The sequence below is a fragment of the Candoia aspera genome, chromosome 1 (genome assembly GCF_035149785.1).
Source record: "Candoia aspera isolate rCanAsp1 chromosome 1, rCanAsp1.hap2, whole genome shotgun sequence".
NCBI classification, from domain to species: Eukaryota; Metazoa; Chordata; class Lepidosauria; order Squamata; family Boidae; genus Candoia; species Candoia aspera.
Genome location: NC_086153.1, coordinates 185,885,449 through 185,903,036, shown reverse-complemented (window position 1 = coordinate 185,903,036; position 17,588 = coordinate 185,885,449). Strand labels below are relative to the sequence as shown.

The 17,588-nt window shown below is 36.5% G+C and overlaps 1 protein-coding gene across 1 annotated transcript in view; it reads left to right on the top strand.

Moving 5' to 3' along the window:
* Nucleotides 1-17,588, top strand: part of ZNF804A (zinc finger protein 804A) — a 151,141-nt gene that overhangs the window by 77,744 nt on the left and 55,809 nt on the right. Inside the window, exon 2 of the mRNA XM_063305288.1 lies at nucleotides 2,230-2,373. Coding sequence (XP_063161358.1) covers nucleotides 2,230-2,373 — 144 coding nt within the window. The remainder of the gene's footprint in view (nucleotides 1-2,229; nucleotides 2,374-17,588) is intronic.

Sequence of the window (17,588 nt, the reverse complement as noted above, 5' to 3'; positions counted from 1 at the left end):
TTGCTGTGGTTTATGGGCTGAATCATACTGTGATTTCTTCTTTGTGGCTGATAATGTAGGTAGGCTAAATGTGTTACTCCTATTGTTTTTTGTGGTAATTTTTAAAAATGTCTACATCTTTAAAAAAATCACTCCTTGATCATTGTTTTGAACATAGATAAGGTGATAGAAAGTAGCATGGCCTCTGATTCTATCTGGTTTTGTCACTATAGGATTGAGGGGGATTATTTTTAGTACCCCTGTAGTTTATAATAGAACACTAGAATTATTAACTTTTTTGTTCTGTAGAGACTGTATACATACATACACACATATCAGTTGGTGTTCAGTCAACAGTTGCATATATCACAATAGCTGTTACATACTTCTAATGAGAAATGGCAAATGAAAGGGCAAAATATAGAATGGAATGAGCAAATTGCCAAACCAGTGGACTAATCCCTCATGCAAGCAAATCTTGCTGAAGTCCTTATAAAACAGAATAAGGCCATGCATGGAAAAAGAAATAAAAAATGAACATTCGGGTTACAAAAAGGCAGAGGGATATGGGACAAAATGGCTAAAAGTAGATAGATAATGGAGAGCTTAAGAAAAGGATTTACTCTTGCTTTATTGACTATAGAAAGGCCATTGACTGTATAGGTCATGCCTAATATATTAAGCCTAAGAAACCAGATTATTCTTCTGAGAAACCATTACATTGAACAAGAAGCTATTGTATGAATTGTGCCTGGAGAAACAAAATGGTTTAGCATATGGAAGTGAATGAGACAAAGATGAATATTGTCCTCATATCTCTTTAGCTGGTGCAATTGATATATCATAAGAAATAGCAGGATTGGAAGTGATGATTTGTGGAATCAACACAGGAGGCAGAAGTATTAACATCTAAGTTCTGTTGAGGATGCCATTTCGTCAGCCAAAAGATTAAGAAGACTTAGAGGATTTCATACTGAAAGTGACAAATGAAAATGTACGTTACTGCTAATTATTAAAAAAAAACAAGGACAGTGTTAATTAACATGCTTATTGACCTTACAGTTGATTGGAAAGAAGTGAACATGATTGGCAGGTTGTTTTCTTGGGTTCAGATGGTCAGTGTGCTGAAGGAACAAAAAGTATCCTCATGAGGAGGATTATAATATAATATTATAATATAATTATAATATAATTATAATAAGGATATTTCTATGATAACAAACATAAAAATTGTTAAAGCAATGTTTTTTTTCCCAATGTTAATGTTCAGCTCTGAAAGCTGGACATTGAGAAAGAGCAAGAAAAATAAAGTAGGTACCTTCAGATTGTGGATCTGGAGAATGTTACTAAGTGTACCATGGAATATAAAATGAACCAATTAATCAGTCCCAGAACAAATGAAGCCTGAATACTTCCTTGAGGCAACGATCAGTGATGTAGTAGGAAATAATGAGAGTGCTTGGCAAGGTTGAGGAGGTAGAAGAAGGAAAGAATTTTTTATGATCAGAGAACTCCCAGAGCTATGGATGATTGCTGGAGACAAGTCATGATAAGAATGATTTTCCTTGTAGTAGCTAAGAGTTGAGCTTGACTTGATGCCAACTACAGTAGGAAATATCAGATATGCTATGGCATGAGATAAAGGGCAAGCATATTTTAAATACTTCCTTTGGTACTGAAGGCCCAATAGTCGAGTATTTGTCTCTTGTCACTGTCAGTTGCAACCAAGACACTGAGCATATGGCAGGTGAATTTTTGAATCTTGAAATAAATAATTATTCAATCCTACCTTAATTAACTCTTTTCCCATATTTGTGCAGTAAATTGATTATTATTGTTTAGTGAAAGCAGCCTTATAAGGAAATTAAATAAGTATTTTAATCTCCATATGTGTTCTGCTAAAACATATTTATTTAGTGAAAGCATTGACTGTTGATGTAAGTCTGTGTGTCAGTGTGTCTATGTGTTTATCTCCTGGAAATTAACATTAATATAGCCTTAAGCAAAATACATATTTTATTTATTTACATTTTCACAAGAAGCCTTGTTATCTTCTAAAAACCCTGAAGTTATCTGTCAATTAGAGTATAAATTGAAGAGTGCAAAAAAGGTCTCTTTCTTGCTGCTGATAAAATAAATGTGCGCAGGCTTTTAGTTATATGTGTTACGATTGGATTAAATTACAAAGCACAAGAGCCTGTAGTTTGTAGTATCAAAATAACAATTGTTCTTCCCATCTCATCTCCATAGGATTATGCAGAAAAGGAGAATACGATAGCCAAGGCTCTGGAAGACCTTAAAGCTAACTTTTATTGTGAACTTTGTGACAAACAGTATTACAAACATCAAGAATTTGACAATCACATCAACTCCTACGACCACGCTCATAAACAGGTGAGCAATGCTTATGTTTTTACCACCAATAAGACACAAATAGCAAAGATCTCTTTAATATTATGGATGCTTTTTTCTGCCCATTTTTTTTGTCTAAGGCTTGGATGAAGTTTAGAGAAAACTATGTAATACTTGGGTAATAAAAAATATTCATGCCAGGGTTATGAAAATCCTTCCATTAAAAAAAGGGAACTTTCAATGCAGAAATTAAAATTTAAGAGCATACTGATACACTAGACTCAAAGTACTTCCAAAATATTAGCAAGTGTCTACTTAACTAATCTTACCAATCAAAAGTATTGCTTTATTAATAGCATTTACATTATGTCATTTACCTATTGAATAACTGCATCCTCAATGCTCCTTGATTTGAATTATTATCTTTTTAATAAGAATTTTATTAAGTTCAAGCAAAGATAAAAGCTACAGAAAAACAAAAACTACAAAGAAAAAAAATGAAAAACTAAAAAAGTGTAGAAACACAGAATTTTTTTTCAAAATTACAAAGAGAGGTGACTTCTGACATTTAACAGCAAGGATATACAACAATTTTCCATAATGAATCCCTTACTCTATATTAAACCAAAATAACATTATTTCTATCAATCATTCCATTGGCACATAATAAAAATCACTAAATACAGTTGCTCCCTCCCCTTACATTAAAAGAATATATATATATATATACACATACACATACATACATACATACACACATATATATATACATACATACACACATGCACACACATACACACAGACACACACACAGACATATACACAGACACACACACACACTGTATATAAACCTCCTAATCAACCCCCCCAAGATAACATTTATTTAATTATTTTCTTCCTACTACTATTCTATACATTCCTGTCTACTATAATAAAGATCAAACTAAAAAACATATAGATTGTCTTCCATTGTACTTGATAATACAACAATTTTAATAACCTTAATCATATTAAACCCAAAACCAGATATTTATTATTTTTATTATACCTTAATAATCTTAATCCAAATCATTAAAGATAAATCAAATAAAGATAAAATAAACCCTAAAAGCAATCCAGATAAATATTCTTAAACCCTTATCTGTCAGGCTCAGCCCAAGAACAACAAAGAGTCAGTGCATTCAAACTCCAGTTCTTTATTGCTCAAACCGTACAGATAGAATCTTGCCGGACTAAAGCTACTCTAACTAACCTAAGGGGAAATAACCTGGGACAGACCAGGGCAGGGCTATCCTGAACCTCTTTGTTTTCCCACCATTGCCTCCCGGACTGTGCCTCCGCTTATCTCCTCCACCTCCTTGGAATGTGCCGTTTCCTTCCTGAGAACCAGCGGCACCGCTGAAATCCACCACATCAGCCTCCCCTTCAGAGAGACATCTCATAACATTATCCCACTTTAAAATAAACCAGAACATTTACATATCCCCACAATGTGCACAGAGCCTTTTTTCATAAAGAAATCAGACAGCCCAACTGCCCCCCTCAAAAACTCTGGCTTCTCTTCAGGAAACCTCCCATACACAATAACCCCTTTTCCATGGCACTCCACCAGAAGATCAATTTCACTTGTGGCTTGCAACTCAGTCTCTCCCTTAAATTTCTCCAACTTGACTATCCGATCTTCATCCAGCATTTCAACAGAAGTCCCAGTCTCACTCTTAGAAGAAACATTTCTATCACTGTTAAATTCTTCAGTTTCATCCACAACATCCCCAACCAGATGACACATTTTAGACCTCATATTTTCCACAATGTCCTGAATGCCTTGCATAAAAACTTGGTAGGAATCAGAAAGAATCTGGTTAAAATCTTGGTGGAAGTCAGAGAAAGTCTTTTTAAAATCCTCCATGTCTCAAGCGGTAGATTATGGCGCCCCCAGGAGCTTAACCAGCGAAAGTCGAAGATATGAAAGAATTCCAGAATGTGTTTACACAATTGAAAGTGAGATAGCAGACAGTTCCCCAGGGAAAGTAGAAGCAGAAAACTGAAAGTTCAAAACAGCCAATTCAACATGTAGGAAAATGCTAATATCTTCAAAGTTAGTACAAAAATAATAACAGAGAGACAATTATTTATTCTCAATCCTCCTTAATATTTGGGTGGAAAACAAAGTCCAAAACTTAAAAGGATTTTTTTTAAAAAAATTGATCCCAAAATAACAATAAGCACCAAGAGAACTCGCTTCTCCTTGCTGTAGAAAGCCTCTCTTAGAGTACACATACTTAAAAGAAATATAAATTGGGTGATATAGAAACGGGGTGTCCAGTCTTTGTGTCCCTTTAAGGCTACAGTGTGGCTTGGAAATGGTGATGTCCCAGCCTCCCAGCTAAGCTCTTATTAGTGAAGTGTGAAGGCTGTTTGTGATCTTCTGGCTGCAAGCAGCCATCTGGAGAATGGATGGCGTGAATCCAGGTGATTTCCTTTATCCAGAAAAAACACTCCTGGGCTTCAGGAAAAACCTGCCTGAGCTGGAAAAAACTGCTGCGTTGTCAGTTCTGCCCACTGAGCCCCTGGGCACCGCTGTTCAGTCTGCCATGTCCCCACCAGAAGTCACCGATTTGAATTATTGTCAATTTCATATTAGCTGGTTTTGTGCATCCCTCTTAGCTCCAGTCATGGTGGTTTATAAAGCACAATGGCTAGGTGCACACAATGCACTTTAAGAAAAGGGGAGAATCTAGACTGTAGACATAGACCAGTGAAGCCTGGGGAATTCACACTCTGTGCACTTAGGAGCTGCAAGGCTTCTGTCTCTCTCAGATGAGCTTTTGAAAAAGGAAGTTCCATTTTATTTTTATTATTTTACCTTCCATCCTGGGAGGAAAAAGCATTTCTTCTGCAACTGACTTCAGCCAGGTAAGAAATGTGCCCCAGTCTGAAGAAGTAAATAGCCATCTGGTATGAAGCTAGATATGATTAGGAATGTTGGGGGGGTATTTTATTTTATTTTATTATTTATATTATGGATTAATCTGAGATGTTTCTTTGTATCCTTAGTCATCTTTTGTTCTAGCTGTATTATATGTATGGGTATGAGTATGGGTACCTAGAAGATTACATGTGAGTTAAAGCCTGCACAGTTCTTGATATTTTCTTTTACCTTTCTTGCATTCAGTTCTCCACTAGCTCCTTAACCTTAATTTGCATTACAAACAACTTGTATCTTCTTCTGAAATCCTATTCCTACAAGGTATTTAACCTATCAAGCATTTTGCCCATTCTGCTAGCTACAGAAAGGCAGGAAATCTGGGAGCAGAGGTTTTCGGCTCGCTTCCTCCTTTCACAGAGCAATTTTCTCTGTAAAAAGTGGATAATGTCAGCAACCAAAGAGATTCACATTGTAGGAGGATACTACAGGAAGGATTGTGGAAGAAAATCTTAGCTGGAGAGAGACAGAAGGGCAACCCCACCACATTATTTATGTATGCATGTGCAAGCTCATATTCCATTAAGCACTAAGTCATAATCACTTTAGTGGGCTGTACCTACTATGCTGCAGAATAAGGCCCTGATTTTTTTATACATACCTATTACAGAGTATTGTTGCCATAAGGTTTCCATCCTCTATATATTTACTGGGGAAGGAAATGCTTTTGAATTGTTTTCATTGACTTCACCAACTTGGGCACCTTTGGATTGTGTAGATTTCAGCTCTCAGAATTCCCCAACCAGTATTTCCATAGCTGAGAATTCTGGGAAGTGAAGTCCACCCATTTAAAGGGAGCTTAGTTTGGGAAAGGCCACCATAACATTTACCTCTGAATTCAAGTGTATAGGAGGGCTTCCGGTGAGGACTTATGGTGAACTAGATGTCCCTGAAGGTGCAGGGATGGCTTTGTGGTGGAGATTGATGGCCAGGTGATGAATTCTGGCCAGCACAGCTTTTCCAGATAAAGGAGAGATCATGAGATTGCCCATTTGCACTCTGGACAGCTGCTACTTGTGAGTGGACTGCAGGAACTGAGGCTTTTGCAGTTGGCTCGTGAGTTGAGTGGCTGGGAGTCGAGGGATTTCAACCAAGCTCACAGCTTTAATGCAGCCTATATGGATAGAAGGTTCACACAACCTCATTTCTTAAACTTTTGGATGTAATTAATTCACAGCTAAAGAGAGATTTTCTAAGTGGCAGATAAAAGAATTCCATTTGGTGAGTCAACATCCTTTCTGAATTAAAAAGGGAAAAAAGAAAAAGGGTTTCAAAGATTTAAAAACCTTTGGCAAAAAGTTTAATAAGGAGTGGATGTAGGAAAGTTTAAAATGGATATAGGGTGTAGTTATTTTGAAAGATTATTTTTTGGTGAAGATGCTTTTGAACAAATCGGAATTAAAAGAGATAAATGAACTGGAACTTTATGGGAATGTTTTCTATTTACTATTAAAGAGCGCAGATAATTGGTGAACTTTACCAAACAAAAGATAAAGGTAATATGAAGCAGACTATGATGCTGACTGCAACTATGGAGTGCCATTTGAGATGAAAGTATTAGTGACAAAGTGGAAATTCTGGAGAGTAAGATAGAAGTTATAAACAGAGAGTCGGAAAGAGAACTAGATAATTTGGCTCTATTTGAATTAAGAGAGAAGGAATTTTGTTTGAGATTTAGAGCACTCCCAGAGGATTCTGGTGAAGATATTTTGACTGATAGAATAAAACAGAAAAGGATCCCATTTTGATGGGACAAATTAGTAGGTGTGATTTTTACTTTTAAACAGCAGAGGTTTTGACTGAATTCTCTCCAGAAGGCAAGGGAATTTCTAGAAAAATTTAAAGAGGAATTGGAGGAGATTCAAATGGAGATGTCAGATGAGACTACACAAAAACTTCAACAGGTGCAACAGGAAACTGAAAGGGATGATACTGAACTAGGTGCTACAGGTATCAACTTTTCTAAATTTTTAGCTTAATTATGCATTACAGATGCTGAATGTGGAATATAAATGGAGCAAATGCTATCAAGAGAGAAAAAAATCACTATTTGAAAAAATTAAAACAAGATATAATTTGCCTACAAGAGACATATATTAGAAAAAAGGACATTAAATATTTGATTCATAAAAATTTGGGTGAAGAATTTATTTCAGCAGGAACAAGGAAGGAAGGAAGGAAGGAAGGAAGGAAGGAAGGAAGGAAGGAAGGAAGGAAGGAAGGAAGGAAGGAAGGAAGGAGTTTTGTATATAAATCAAAACTATAACAGAAAACTATAGAAACTTGTGGATTCAAATATGTACACTGATTCAGAGGATTTTAAAGATTAATATACAATTGAGAACAGAGTTCTTTCTTTTGGGATTGATGGACAAACAGTTGGGAAAAAGTCACGGAATTTTGTTTTTGTACACGATAACTGGAGCGAGATTATTGTGTACACAAAGATGGAAAGGTTTGGCATTACCCACAATGGTGAAATGGTTGGTGAAGATGATGGAACTCACTGAGATGGCTAACCTGACTTCTTTGATTAGAGGAAAGACAATATCTACATTTATTGCTGACTGGAAAACCCTTATGGACTTTTTGTGTAAAACACAAAAAATGAATTTATGTGTTATGGTTTATTATTATGTATGATGATTAGACAGGATAGATTATAGAAAGAAGAGAGTCATGTTGTAACCTTAGAGGTAAATTTATAATTGTACTTATAACTGCTCTAAAGAAGATTAAAAGCCACTTCTGTGTATTTTTTTCCTTTTTTATTTTTCTTTTACCCCCCCCCTTGTATTTTAAGCTTTTTTTCTGATTACTTTCTTTTTCTTTTCTTCTTCTTATTTTATATTAGTTTGTATTAGTTTTTACCTTTCTTTTTAAAACTTTTATTTTTTTTAAAAAAGAACTGAAGTGTATAGGAATATAAACTTAAAAGACACAAAACAAGATATTCCCTTTTAGGAGAGCCAAATTTATTTGCTTATAGAATATATGTATGTGTGTGATTACTGGAACACTCATCTTCCCATTCAATTACGACTCATAAGCTCTTGCTTAGAAAACTATTTTAATGGTACGAAAAATTCAGTACAGAGAAAAAGTTGCAGATGGAAATTCCCACATGTTTCTACAACTAAAAGTATCAGTAAAGTCAAATACCGCCCCCCTCCACTGCCCCCTTAGGTATGCGCCCCCTCCTTCTCATGCCAGAAGAGGGCTGTAACAGTTCTCCATGGATGACCTTGGTGCTGGAAGATAGTCCAAACAAGATGATTCACACTCCAGCCATTCTCCCCCTCCCTGCTGGTCAACTCGCAGGTTGACATGGGTCACAGCAAAATGGATGCGAGTACAATAAGATGTTCTGCTCCCCATTTGATTGGGGAGCATGACAATGTGTTCCAAATGTTTTTAATCTAGAATTTAAACACTTTTATTGCAAAGTACTCTCCACTGAACTCCATGGAACCTATTTCAGCATAAATGAAGGGGGAAAAAAGAGTGCCTGAGAATAGGATTTGACACATTCTGCATCATTCACTGACTGAAATTAAAGTTTACAACTGTGACCTTTTGAAACAAAATTGGGAAAGTCAAAGGGCAAGAAGTCATGAAAGTTCCCACATGCACTTACTGTTCAGCTGCAGCCTTGTTGACAGCTTCCATCTTCTGTCCTAGAAAGCCTTGGGAATAGCGGTATCTATTTGGGGATACCTGCTGGGAAAAGGAGCATTGCCAAGGGAGAGCACCATTTACTCTCTCATCAAAGCCTTTGGAACTGCCCTGTGGCATGCTGCCCCATGCCATCATTCAGGGACATGCGTTGAGGGATGGAACACCAAGTCTGTGAGAAGCAACATGGTCATTTTCACTACCAAGTTTGGAAGAAAAGGACAGAGAAAGGAGAAACTCTGCCATCAGATGATAAGTATATCCCTATTGATTGATTGATTGATTGGGTAACATTAAATATAAACAAACCTGCCCCAATGTCAGGTTATAGAGTGAAGAACCACACTGAGACTGGAACTGAACTCTAGTCTTTGTTGTTTTACTCTAATGGACAGAATCCTGCTAAACTGAAACAGAACTAGCAAACTCTCAAGGAAAAACTCCAGAACCCTGAGGCAGTTCCTTTCTGATCTTCTTGGCTGGGAGCCCAAGGCTTTCTACACTGCGCACACGTTTTTCCCCCTGGAAAGAGCCCCCTCCTCCGCCAGCAACCTCCGTAACACCCAAACTGCCTTTCAAATTTGCTGACTAAGAATGGAGAAGGAGAATAAATTGTATACAGAACATTTTCACTCAGTCCTATTTAATTTATCTAATAGTTTTTATCCTCCGGTGAAGTCTTTTTTTTTTCCCCTCCATTTTTTTTCTCTGAAACATTTCATGAGGCCAAAGGCTTCTTCCTGTCGTACGGCCTGTTAACTAAAGTAAACAGTAATCTGTTAGCATGCAAATTACCCTCTCAACCTTTAAGTGGTTCATGATTATGATTCATACAGAATCATGGAGAATGGAGCATTGCATTGGAGACAGGCAAACAGGATATTTAAGGACGATGCATTATTTTACTTTGTTTTGCTTGTTAGCATCCTATATGAATATTTGACAAAATGAAGTAGTTGCCAGAAAAAGATCTATGCTTTTTGTTCTCTTTTGATTGAGAAGACTGCCAATTTTGACAAAGGGCACTATTAACCCTATTTTAAATATTAGGAAACTTACATTCGGAGGTGCAGCTGGAAGGGACTTTGAGAGCCAACCACAAAGGATTTGCTCCTTCCTTTACTACCAGAAGATCTTGGGTGGGCCACTCTTTATTTTCACAGTTGAGAACTGAATCCCTTGCAGGAAGTTGGGGCTGGTATCTTCCTGCAAGGGATTTCAGGAAGTATTTATTGCCAGTTGTTTGCCAATTGCATACCAGGCACAATTTAAGGTGTTGGTGTTGACCTTTGAAACTCTAAATGCTTAGGGTCTGAAGAAGTGCCTATCCCATTATGAACCTGCTCAGTTATTTAGTTGCTTAGGAGAGGGCCCCAATGCAAGAATGTTGGTTATTTGGTATATAAGAACTGTCGTTCATGTGTTTGGCCCCAAGGCTATAGCATGGAATTTGCTCCGTTCAGGGAGATGCATGTGGTCCCCACTATCCCAGCATGTTGTCTATGCAAAATAGCAAAAATGTGTGTGTGTTTTTTACAAGTTTTTAACTGTTATTTTATCTGGTTTGATTTTATTCTTGTTTAAAAATTTTATTATTTTATTTTATTTTATTCTTGTTATTTTATATACTTTTTTCATTGTAAGCTGCCTTGAGAATATGTATAAGGAGAAAAGAAAGATACAAATTATAAAAATGATAATCATATCTGCAGTGTAATAGCTATCTGTCTACTGCTGGCATGTGGCCCCAAGGCCAAATCAGTTTGGTCTTCGGGCTGATTGAAAGCTTCCTACTGCTGTAGTAAGCCATCTGTGAGCATGGTTATAATGTGACACATAAAATTCTTAAGTGAATAGCATTAGATTAAGTCTGAATTCATGCAGAATAGAGGTTTATCACCTCTCTCCCTTTGGGATAGGATTGCAAATAAGAAGTAGTTTCTGGTTCCAGCTTTTCCCTGTTATCCTGACCTTAGCTTTTTATCAGTTAATTGGATCCATGTTGCTATTAATCACTTTTCCTAGACAGCATCTCATTATTTCAGGCAATTAACTACAAAAATTAGTTGTTGAAAGCTGCCTCTTCTTCATGGGAACAGCTTTTTGTTTTATTTGGCTGGAAATGGATTGAAATTAAAACCACATTTCAGTATTCTCTGAGCAAGATTGAGAATGACTGGATCATCAACATGGAGTGCTCCGAACATTTTGGAAAAGTACTATTATTACATGAGTTAACAAATCAGAATATTTGTCTTTTTCTGGCTTCATGCTCAGTGAGGCAGCTAACATTACTCCAACTGGGATTGCATCAAGTCATACCTGGTTATTGTTTTCTGAGAATCAGTTATTTTTGTTTTGCTTTGCAAGATCATGGTAATGAAAAAACTGCTACCGTATCAATAGGAACATGTAGTGGGAACAATTTTGTTGATACTATGATAAAAGTGACATCTTTTACAATTAATACTGTAGAATGTTTTTCTGCCTTACCTTTTTCCAGTTACTTTACTCAATAGTATAAAAGCACTTATGGATAACCTTGCTTAGAAATGAAACATTAAATTGAACAATAATAACTTTCATATTGCCTTCCAGTATAATTTTTAACAGGTATTTGTTCTGTGGCTGAGGCAACAATATTCATTACCTAATCAAATTAATTAAGGAATGCAATATTTACAGATTGGGCACAATGCCTGATAGATTATTTCATACATTATATATAGCACATGCTAACTAACCAGCAACTCAATGAAATGGGGGAGCGGGGATCATTAACACATCCACTCATTGTGCATTTAATATGAAAACATCCATTACTAAATATGCCCAAAATTGTTTGGTTATTTTTTAGCTCTGTTAATACAGATCTAATGTATCCCACAAATTCATTCAGTTTGCACTTCACTGTGTCCTGATTGAGTCTGCATTTCCAAAATCTACACGCAAACTGGAAAACATGCATTGATACTTACAGTGCACAGTTTTTAAAACAAATAGAAAACTGATTCCAAAGAAGTAAAAAGTACAAAGTACTGAATACAAAGGAAAAATGTACAAAAATGTGCACATTGGAAGAAATGTACACAAACAAAAATTACAAATTGATGAGGAAGGAGGACAATTTTGCTAAAAAAAAAAAAGAATGAAATAAAACTTGTTAGATTCACCCATCTCTATTCACAGAGCAGTTGCAACAAACTCTGAAACCCTGAAAGTAATTTAATTAGAAGAAATTATCTCTTACAAGTAGATCACCAGTGAAATGCCAGACTTTGTAAAATATCAAACTCTTTTTATAGTTGTATGATACCATGTCAAATACAGATTTACCCCATGATAATTTCATGAAGCTCGTTTTACAACCATTATTGAAAATTTCTTCCTGGAAAAGAAAGATTTACAGTTATTAGTTCTCATATTGATGTTTTTATGTGAAAAAAAAATCAATTCTTTTTTTTTTTTTGCATCAAAGCCTCAGATGTATTTGTCTACAGTAAGGATATACTCTGTCATGTTGATGGGATGCTTAAGAAAATACACCATAGTCTGGAAGGCATCATTGCTCGAATGTTCTTAATGTTGCAGGGAAGGCTGAAAATTGAACCTATGTGTAGTTAAATGTGGATGTTTGTTTATTTTACATGTGCTCTAATTCCGATGATGACGATTTCATTTAAATGCAAGAGTTTACATTTATTTCTATTGAATTTGTTTTGTACCAGGAGGTGTTCCTCCATTCCTTTTTCCATGTCCTAGTCCAATACTTTAATCTCTCCACTCTCTGGACTCCAAGCTATGAATAGGGAACCAGCTGTTTATAGTGCCATGCTGCCACCCTATGTGCTACAGAAGGTCCTGGAGAGATCTTGGAGGCACATTCACTTCATGCAGGATGCCAGCTAGTCCTTTTGTATGTCTTAACCACTGAAGATCCTTCTACAGAAACTTGATGGATAGAAAATTTAGTAAGAATTGGCTATCATACAGTGAAGTTTTGGAGGCTTGATTATTCGCAACATTGAAAGATCTTTAATAGTCTTCAAGGTATCTTCAAAACAAAATCTGAAAATAGAATCAAAAGGAAAATCCACATCATACATTTGGTGTTTATCTGAAATGGATTTTTAATTACTTTGTTTTAATAGTAACACTGTCTGTGTAATTGCAGTTAGGTTTCTATAAATTGGCACCACTTTTTCAGTCCACTTGTTACATGCACATAGAGTGGAAATTGCAAGGGAAAGAATGGTGCTATTGCAATATGCCCTCTGTTACTTTTCCTCCACTCTGTGCTGACGTGACAATTCCCGTGGGTAAGATGAGATTGCCAGAACAACAAGGTATCCCTGGACCATGAAGGAGGTAAAAAAGCAGAAATCTTACTAGCTATTGTCCAAAAACATCATTAGAATACCATGTCCAAAATCATTTAATGGTGGTGATGGTAGTAGTGTATCTGGTGAGGTTAGGGATTAAAGACACTGTCATGTAATGAATTGCTTCTGTACTGTAATAAGAAAGATTCAAGCCAGAGGTACAGCACTGAGAGACTATTGAGACAGTACAGCACTGGCAGCTTATAGAAAACACTCTTTAAGTCCCAGGTGCTTAGAAAAACAATGTGAATTGAGATAATTAAAAAGAAAAAAAAACAAGGTAATCTTAAAAAAAAACCTTCCCTTTAAATTTCAGTACTTCCTAGTCAGTCACAGAATAAATACCATTGGCTGTCCTATACTTTTCAGTAATTTTTAAAATATCATTTAGGACAGGGATGCATAGCCAATAATCACAAGGAAATTTGGAAAAGTCTATATTTAATGCATTCCTTTCCATTTTAGTTCAATTTAAAGTTAAAAAAAAAATTAGCCTGTCCCCACCCACTTTTTTGGTATGTTCTGGGATACCCCTCAAAGTCCAAGCGTAGCCTTTGGCCCAAAAAGGGGCTGCACAGCCCTGATTTAGGAGGTCCCCCTTCCTTCCAAAATACCATTATGTTGGGAATAGCCATATTATTGACCAATATTGGATGTTAGTTTCCCCGCAAAAAAAAAAAAGTTGCAGAACAAAAGCATCCAATGTCATTTTCATAGCACAATTTTTTGTTGGAACATCATTAGTGTGATGGAATGTTTAGCAGGCCCTGGGAACATGGTAGAGGAAAGAGAACCTTTGCAAAAGAGACACCTTGGCCCCAAAGAGGAGGGGAAGCATGAGGAAGAGAACCCAAGAACTGTAACTCTGCCTTAATTACACTAGGTATAAGTTGCCCTGGAGAATTGTTTTGACAGGCTTTGAAAATTCTGTTATAGCACTCTACTGACAATAAGGATATTTTCAGAAATCCATGTGGTTCTTATAAGTTTGCTGGCTATGAAAGGCTTGACAAGTATGTGGATGGCAATGAAGTCACTTAAGCAGTAGTTTACAATGGCAAGAAGGAAGAAAAGTAAGAAGAAAACCCCAAAATATAAGAGAATATATGTAGTTCAGGGTTGAACTGTGGAGTCCTTGGTGCTCTCTGAGCTTGGTTGTTTGCTTGCAGATGTTTCATTACCCAACTAGGTAATAATTAGGTAATTTCTATGATACATAGAAATAAACTGTATTTATATCATTCAAAAGAAACAATAAAAAAGCTTAGGAGGAAACAAAAAGACCAGAACACATCCTCTCCAGCAGCCAACACCCAGATAAGCAAGGGTTAACACCAGGCAAACAATCAGGCAGAAAACCATACCTAATCAAGGAACTACCAAGGAGAAAACCACGCCCCCACCAACACTGGCAGGGCAAGCTACTGTGTATAAACAGGGAGCAAACTCCACACTTACACTGATGATGTTACCTAGTTGGGTAATGAAATGTCTGCAAGTAAACAACCAAGTTCAGAGAGCACCAAGGACTCCACAATCCAAAAATATTTTGAGCCCACAGCTGACTTTGATGCCAGAAAGTGCTGCATTGACTTTGCTTAATCTCCAAGTTGAGGGTCTAGTCTGTAAGGAAACAATGCTTTTGTGAAGAAACAGTAATCGGTTATGATACTGAATCAAAGTTGGCAGATCGATGTTTCAAAAATGAGGACTCTCTAAACTATAGTGCTGATATAGGGACAACCATTATATTTCCTGGAAATAGGACAAGTGGAAATAAGGGGCATCCATTATGTTGCATGGGATTGCAGTAAAGGATTTCCTCTTGGGGACTCTGTTGGGCCACAGAAGTGATGCTTTATGACAAAGTATATCTAGACACATGGCAGACCAACAATACTTTCTTTTTCCCACAAGCAGAAACACAGACATATAGTTTGTACTATATTCTCATTAAAATTTTCTAAGAAAGTATTTTTCCAGCAGGCACATCTTTCCCCAGTACATGTTTGGGACTGATACGCACAATTTTTCATCTGGAGGCTTCCAGAGTGTTTGTATTCTTGATTAATCATTACAATGTTTTATAGACAGAGATGTAATTCTACCACTAATCCTGCTGGGAGCCAATTTTTTGCTCTTGTTCGTACCCAGTAGATTCATGGTGAGAAAAATGCTAATTCTACCCAGCCTTCAAGTTTATCTTAAAAAAATATTTTTTTTTCCTATTTGCAAACAGAGGTGACTAAGGCTCTTGCTCCCATCCCCCAGCCTCCATGCCCCATTTTTGTAAAATACTGAAAAGGCCCTTCGTGCTCTGGGGGGGGAGATGAGTGGTGGCAAAATTTGATTGATAAATAAATAAATTGCTTGCATTTCTTGGAATGATCATATCACCATTTCAGGAAATGCTTGCAAGAATAGATGTCATTTGGATTGGAGCATTGATGTCAATGGACAAGTGCACATGACTATGTTGTCCTTGTTCTGGCCAACTTCTGCAGCCCTCCAAGTCTTTCATAAGAGTTATGAACACCCAACCAAAATATTGCTCATCTTTAATCCTTAATACTTCCAAAGGGAAGATTCCCTAACCAGATACTCTGAAATTGTTGTGAGGGTAATGGAAAGAAATTGATAGAATGACTTGATAGGAGCAGTACTGCTTCCTCCACACAGCAGTTTGATTGGGGGGGGGGGCGAGAATCAGGCTGTATCTTACCTGAGGATTGAAGTAAGAAAGGATTTCCAGCAAAGATAAGAATATCCTCTCTCATCATACTGTTTAAAAGTGCTGTTTGTATGTTTGAGAGATGTAAGGAGATGATTATGAAAATAACAATGAATTCCTGTTTATTATATGTGCAAATTATAAAAGATGTCATACCACAAAGCTTTTGTACAAGCCTGAAAAAGGATACGGCTGCTTTACGGAAACGAGTCCTTAAAGCTGTTGAGTCTTTGCAGTACTGCAACTCCTTCAAGCAACCTCCTCATGTAAAGTTACAAAGAACTTTCACTGAATCACTTTTAAAGTATGCACAGCCCTATAAATTGGTGCTCCTTTTTCATCTCATCTGTTTTGCTGCACATTTTTTTCTTTGCTGCCCCAACACCCAATCTTCTGCTTATGTTTTACAACATTCTTTTGTTACACTGCCGGATGCCTGAAAATGATTTCTGGGATAGGGCCTTCTCAAATCAGGGTGCAAATTAACCAAATTGCTGGGGGAATACAACCATTATCCCACAATCCCAGAACTACTTGGTCAAAGAATAATAGGGTCCAGATTGTAGCAGTCAGCTCTGGATTATGGATTACTTCCTCAGTAATATGAAAACTTGAACTTTCCTGTTAGACTCCAGCCTATAAAAATTCCTGAGCCAAGTCCTGCAACCTCTTTTTTTAATGATAATACAAATTGACATGACTTCCTGATTTTATTATCTCTTGCTTTCTTCTACTTCTGTGTACTTCCAGCCCCTTGTTCCTTCAGGTTTGATTGGATCTGACTGGGCCTCCTAGGTACTTTGCATAACAAATAATGAATAATAAATAATAATATTAATTCTAGTTTGTTAAGGATTAATGCAACTATGTTAAAATGCCCAGCAGCAGTACAATGGCCACTCTGATTCATCTTTCAGTGTATGCTGGCCGACAGCTTCTCTACAATCCTGGCATAGCATATATAAACCCAGCATTGTCACTGCTAAAAGCTGAGGTAATATATAGATGTGAAAGGAAATGAAGGACATCATCCTCAACAGAATCTTCAGTTCCATTTTTTGGAATCAGTTGTTATTTTTGGCAATTGGTCTTGATGATGATGATGATGACCATGCTGTGCAAGGTCATCCAAAATGGCATAGAAAGCAGCACTGAACAGAATCTGCTAGCAGCTTTTTCAAGCCAAAATTTTTTCTCAGAGCAACTATTTATGAAATATATACATATATAAAAAACCACTATTCTGAAAGTTAGGGTGAAAAGGAGAGTTAAGATCTTATTAAGATGATGTTATATTGGGGAAACCTGTATAATAAAAATGACATCAGAAAAATTAGAATTAAAAATGGGATTTCAGGGTGTTAAAAGCTCCATTAGAGGAAGTTGTAAACAAAAGCTTCATATGCCAGGGAAAGTTATTGACAAAAATAGCATTTTTTTAGATTTTTTCATCTTGCCATTATTATTTTTATAAATAACTCAA